Source organism: Apaloderma vittatum, unplaced genomic scaffold (genome assembly GCF_000703405.1).
Source record: "Apaloderma vittatum isolate BGI_N311 unplaced genomic scaffold, ASM70340v1 Scaffold45220, whole genome shotgun sequence".
In the NCBI taxonomy this organism is placed as follows: domain Eukaryota; kingdom Metazoa; phylum Chordata; class Aves; order Trogoniformes; family Trogonidae; genus Apaloderma; species Apaloderma vittatum.
The window spans coordinates 1-6,304 of NW_009697108.1; the positions used below are offsets into that span (position 1 = coordinate 1).

Consider the following 6,304-nt stretch of genomic DNA (forward strand, 5'->3'; position numbering starts at 1 on the left):
ATATATCTATATATCTATATATCTATATATCAAACCACAAACCATTAAGCATTATTTTTTGGGAAAAAAAGAATAAATAGGTTCAGCGTTTGGGTGATATGCTTAACATTAACTGTGGAAAACCAGATGTATTTTCTTTGTCGGCAAAAGCAGCATCGTTAATAACTTGTAAAGTGATTATTGCTCTGTATTTCTGGAAGGCCCGTTCATTGCCTGAAAATAATAGTCGCGATGGGAAGTGAGGGTTATACCAGGGAGGAAGAAAATTCCGACCGGGTTAAGTAAAATCCTTTTGTATATTTTACAGCTGCCTTCACCATGATCGGCACTTCCAGCCATTTGTCAGATAAATGCTCCCAGTTTGCTATTCCCTCGCTGTGCCATTACGCCTTCCCCTACTGCGACGAGACGTCAGCAGCTCCCAAACCGCGAGACCTGTGCCGTGACGAATGTGAAATTCTGGAGAACGTCCTCTGTCAGACTGAGTATATTTTCGCAAGGTCTAATCCCATGATTCTGATGAGATTAAAGCTGCCCAACTGCGAAGATCTGCCCCAGCCAGATAGCCCCGAAGCTGTCAATTGTATCCGCATCGGGATTCCAATGGCAGATCCCATAAACAAAAGTAAGTGAAAACCTTCTGTGCTCGTGTATCAGAGTTGGAGCTAATGCTGGGCTTTGAGAGCTCCTGCTCTTGAATTGCGCTGCTCCCTGAGCTGAGAAATTCAGAAATACTTTTTTTCTTTTTTTTTATCTTTAGCTGGGGTCACACTAAACGCTATTTCTGGGCTTCATTTTTTTTCTAGTGAATATGAAGTAGGGAACAATGACAGTGCAAGCATTTGAATACTGAGGAACATCGGTAGCTTCACCCTCCGCATCCTCCCAGAGCAGCCCCGTGTGCCACGGCAAGACTAAGGAGTGCTCGTGGGGAGGAAGGTTCGTGGGGGTCCACGGCTTTCCCTGCCTCATCCAGCCCAATTTTAGGCACTGACTGAGCTTGCTCTTTGATCAGGCTGGGCTGCAGCCTGTTCACAACCCTTATACATCTGAATAGTCAAATATAAAACGTGTCTCCCACAAATTCTCCACCTTCATATGAAAATAATGGCCTGCCATTCAGCTTCCCACTGTAGTTTTTACTTCTTTTGTGTATCTTATATTAAAAACGCTTGGCATAAGCTGTTTTCATTACAGAAGCATAAGCTTTAAATCCTCCCAGGAATGTGAATGCAAAGCAGGCCCTGGGTTTCAGCTGCAGCAAATTGGGAGCCCGTGCTCCCAAACTGGGTTTCCCGGCCACGGGCCAGCAGCAGCGTGCTGCTCACCGCCCCCACCCACCTTTGCCGTGACCAACTATTATTTTGGAAAATTACTTATTTCTTTATTTTTCAGATCACAAATGCTACAACAGCACGGGAGTAGATTACCGGGGGACGGTGAGTGTGACAAGGTCGGGGCGACAGTGCCAGCCATGGAACTCGCAGTACCCCCACACCCACACCTTCACCGCCGTCAGGTACCCCGAGCTCAACGGGGGCCACTCCTACTGCCGCAACCCAGGCAACCAGAAGGACGCCCCGTGGTGCTTCACCTTAGACGAGAACTTGAAGTCTGAGCTTTGTGACGTCCCAGCGTGTGGTAATTATTTGACCTTTTTTTTATGTTTCGCTTTGGAATGAAAAAGGGGGAGTGTTCGTTTGTGCGGCAACCCTGCAGAACGGAGGGAGCTGTGCCCGAAGTGTCTTTTTTTAATCCTTGAAATGAGAGCTGTAGGAAGGGCTAAAGCCACAGCATCCCAGCCTCGGGGACATGGAAATATTTTATTAGGGAATACCTGAGCGCTCCCCAGGAGGTGGTGAAGCAACAGCGCATCGCCAGCCCAAGTGTCCCGGGCTTTCCAGGTTACTGTTTTGATCCGTACAACTCCTTAGTCCAAATTAAATCAGATCAGAGAAGTTGCACTGTTGACACTGATCCACAAAGCGTTTATAAAGCTTTCTCCATGTCGCTTGGTGTATTAAGAAACGTTTTCACAGAATCACACAATTGTTGAGGCTGGAAAAGACCTCTGAGATCAAGTCCAGCCTATGACCCAACACCATCACATCAGCCAGACCATGGCACTAAGTGCCTCATCCAGCCTCTCCTTAAACACCTCCAGGGACGGTGACTCCACCACTTCCCTTTTAATAAATGCACTTTAATAAACGCAAACTTTGCTGAACAGAGTTCAGGCCTTGTTTGAAAAACAGAGATAATCTTGTCAGATCATCTTAGCTGTATTTTAACTTCGTATTTACAGAACTGCCCTGGCTGCGTTTTGCAAAATGAACAAAAATGTCTCTCGTTTTATTCTGCTTTTCTGAACCCCCGGGGCAAGTGGTTGGAAGACCTGAACAAATGGTTCCTAATTATTTTATCTGCATTTAGAAATAGCAATATTGGCAGTGAGCCAGGAAAAAAAAATAAAGCTGTTTCTATGGACATGCCAGAAATGCACCCAGAAATGTTCTGGAAATTCACGGTACAAAGTTTCACACAAAATTTTATGTTGCCTACAAGTTGTCACAGTAACATTATCTTTCCCCTTGGAAAGGAGATACCTTTTAATGTTACTGTTCGATAGCCAGAACCAAATTAAATTATCTCTGGTTATGGTTGTGAATATTCCTGCAGTGAGACACGTTCTGAGCCTGCTCCAAAGTCTTTTTCAATTAATGGAAAGATGGGAATTGATGCCAAAAATGGGATCTAAATTACGTTCTTACTGAAAGAGTAGATCAGGGGAAAGACAGACAGTCTGGGCTACATCGTGTGCATCTCAAACCTTCTCTATCATTCATATACGCTCTTTAGTGCTGTATCTCTTTTGCTGCTCTTTCAGTGCATTTAACTTCAGTTATTTTTCTTGTTAATTAGGCACAGTGATAGACTGACTGCACCAGAATAGTTCAATCTGTATCAGATCTTTTTCAGCACTTCAGTACAATAATCTGGATCTAAGTGGCAGTCGGCAGGACTCCCCTTAAGCCTAGTTTTGGCTCTTGGCTCTCCACCCCGTGAGGAGACAAGGGTTAGCCCTGGGCAGTTTGGGCAGCTCGGTTCGGGCAAGCTCAGGGTCTCTTCATGTCCACCACCAGCGATGCTGCTGAGCTTTCTGCACACCGTGCCGCTGTCCGACCTTTGAGCCATGTGCGTTTTGTGTTTTCCACGACTTCTGGATAATTGGGTAATTAAGAGTTGATGGGCGGGAGGGGTTTTTGCCAGGCTCCCTCTAGACAGGCTCCAAAATCCCAGGACCAGCTCAGTCTTTTGATCTGAAATAGCTCAAAGCGTGACGCTTTTGGACGTGTTGCAAAAGTCTCCGATTTGAGCGTTTTACTAGTTAATAAATGAGATAGGCTGGCTGGCTTGAAGAATTCCTGACAAGGGGTTTTATGGCCTCTCACCACTGCCTTAAAGGGTACTTGCTGGACAGCTGGGTTAGATGGCATTATTATTCTAAATGCAGACAAACGGAGCTATATCAGGTGAGTGGTAATTTAATTGTTAAATGCTAATCTGCATATTAAAACCAAAATACCATGCGGGACTTGCATCCTGCTGGCTTTGCACTGGCTCAAAGGGCCATTTCAGGCACATTTTAATAAGTATTGTGCATTCTGCCTCACCAGGACATGCCTAGATGGGAAATGGATTTAATTAGGGTGGCTCCCAAGAAACCTATTAACCTAATGAGGCTTCACGGCAGGAGCTGCTACTTAGGAAGAATAATAATTCCTTTTGACTGGAATAGCTCAGGTGATGAACTAGTGTCTAGGTCTCCGTCTGCCTCGTGCCGACGCTTTCTTTTTCTTTCTTCAGCCGTGTCTTTGAGTTGTCTCACAAACTTCGTTTTGTGCAAGATTGTCAATGTAGGAAGATGTGAAACATGGAGTAATTCAAGCACGAGGCTCAGCAAAGACAAACGTGGGAAGGTTTTGAAGGAGAGAGGGAAGGCACTGATGGTCTGTCCGTGCTAGAGGGCAGCAACTCACAAATAAAATCCACAACAGGTCCATGCCATAGAGCTGGACCTTCTCTGAAGACGAGGTGAGAGCACATGCCACCCTTCGGCAGGACACAGGGAGACGGTCGCGGGGACGGCGCTTTAGTCCTCTCTCATTTCCCAAAGGCTGTAGAAACATTCAGCCTACCCCTCCTCTCAATTAAAAACCAGATGGCACAGCTTAATCTGAAAAGAATGGTCAAAAAGGAGCGTGGGAGGAGCAGGAGGATAGCGGGAGAGGAGAGAGGTTATGCAAAGTGTCATCCAGAACCGCTTGAACTTTGCCTCTGTCACAATTTGAGTCAAACCCAAGCTTCAGATCAAGTTCATGTTTAATTAAGCACATAAAAGATATCTGTGTGGGCCACTAAGCGCTTCTACAAATCCAGCCTGGAAAAAACAGACAAACAAACTGAAATGACCCGGTAGGAGTAATGAAACATTCCCCATCCTGCCAGAATCCATTCACTAGGGCTGATGCTGCCGCAGACGTTCGCCATCTCCTTCCGATGACACACACTTGGTATAGAGTTGGTGGAGGGCTGAGTTTTCCCATTAGCCCATTAATCCTACAAAGACCAAGTCCTCAGAACATAAGATTTTAAGATTATGCTACGGCTTTTGTCTGCGTTCAGACTTTTTGAACCCCTTTCCTGACTTTCTGGGATAAAAACCGGTGCTGTTCTCTCAATTTCCTACTGTTTCCATGCATTTCCTCCCATTTCCCAGGTGTCATCTGTTTCTTCTGGTCTAGATTCCCTAATTGTCCTGCTCCTGCAGCTAAAACTAACTAGAAAATAAGTTTTTAGTTGTACATGGTGTTTGTTCCAATGCCCTGGGTGGCCACACAGGTGCTTTGGCCAAAGCTAGGAGATGCTGAGAACAAGAGGCTGGAGATAAGTAGGGCGATAAAACTATCTTTTTTAGGGGCACTTCTGTTGGATTAAGGAAACTATGGCACCAAAACGTAATATATGGATTAAAATAAGGAGTCCCTAATCCTACCAGAGCTTTTCTTCCCTAAGCTTTTTCACAAATCAGCTTTTCTGTGGACCTGTGCTAGACCATTACTTCATTTTTTCCCAAGCAGTGGCCAGCTATTGCATAACCATGAGTAGGCTTGAACTGAGGTGCTGCAGGGAAATTGTTCCTGGCGGTGCTTTCTCCTTCCAGAAATGTTATTCAAGAAAATAAATCGCTCTGTTAATATTAAAGAAATAAAACAACATTCAAGGTGGAATTGCAGTAGTATTAGCTGAATGTTTTTTTGATTCTTAACACTTCTAGTTGACCTGAGGATGTATTCGACTCCATGGGATACTTCATTCATTGTTTGGTTTTGGTTTTCTTTTTCTTTTTTCCTGAACCAGATTATAAGGATTCCAAGGAAAAGAATAAAATGGAAATCCTGTATATCCTGGTGCCCAGCGTTACTATTCCCCTGGCCATAGCCTTACTCTTCTTCTTCATCTGCATCTGTCGCAACAACCAGAAGTCATCCTCCCCTCCCGTTCAAAGGCAGCCTAAACACGTCAGAGGACAAAATGTGGAGATGTCAATGCTCAACGCCTATAAACCAAAGGTAACCCCTCATTTCTGCTTGGACATTTGCTGTCTGCAAAGGCAGGGAGTGAAATGCTCTGGCCAGCTCGGCGCTGAAACGTGAAGCTGATTTCCAGCTTGCGGTTTCTGATGGCGGCTTTAGCTGTCATTTTTGTAAGGACTTTTCTCAGCAGCAGCATAGCAAGTGTGCTGGACCTGTGGAGGTAATTCCTGTGTGTCTATATATCTAGCTAAATAGGAGCTGGAGGTTTTTTGTAATAAAGCAAGCAACCCGTTACCGAAGCATCTCTAAATCGCCTCATTTAAGTGAGAAAACAGTGCAGGGAAAGATGTGATTCAGCATTTTCTCAAGAGAGTTTTTTTCATGGGTCGGCTGTAGCCATATGTCGTCTTTCACTCAGCTGAAATCTCTCTGGAAAGATTTCTTGCGTGGTTTTTTTTTCAGGCTTTACTCGTTCTCTCAGTCAAAAACAGAAATTGCCAAACCAGAACCTCGGAAATCTGCCTGCAGCTCTGGCCAGCACAGCTGATGCAGAGCGGCTCTTGTTGCTTGTTTTGCTTCACTCTAGTCCCAGGTTCACAAAGCAGGGGTTTTTTTTAAATCATTTAAGATTTAAGTGTGATTAACCCTGAGCTCCTTGTTTATTGGCAAGGCAGCTGGTTTGCAAACTGAGTATGGATCACTCATTT

The 6,304-nt window shown here is 44.8% G+C and overlaps 1 protein-coding gene across 1 annotated transcript; it reads left to right on the forward strand.

The window, feature by feature from the left end:
* Window positions 1–231: 231 nt before the first annotated feature.
* Window positions 232–5,633, forward strand: LOC104279685 (tyrosine-protein kinase transmembrane receptor ROR1-like; the record flags this gene model as incomplete). The annotated part of the gene is made up of 4 exons (XM_009877063.1): window positions 232–238; window positions 308–625; window positions 1,396–1,641; window positions 5,422–5,633. Coding segments are annotated over exons 1-4 (783 nt in total), but the record flags the coding sequence as incomplete, so codon positions are not given.
* Window positions 5,634–6,304: the final 671 nt, after the last annotated feature.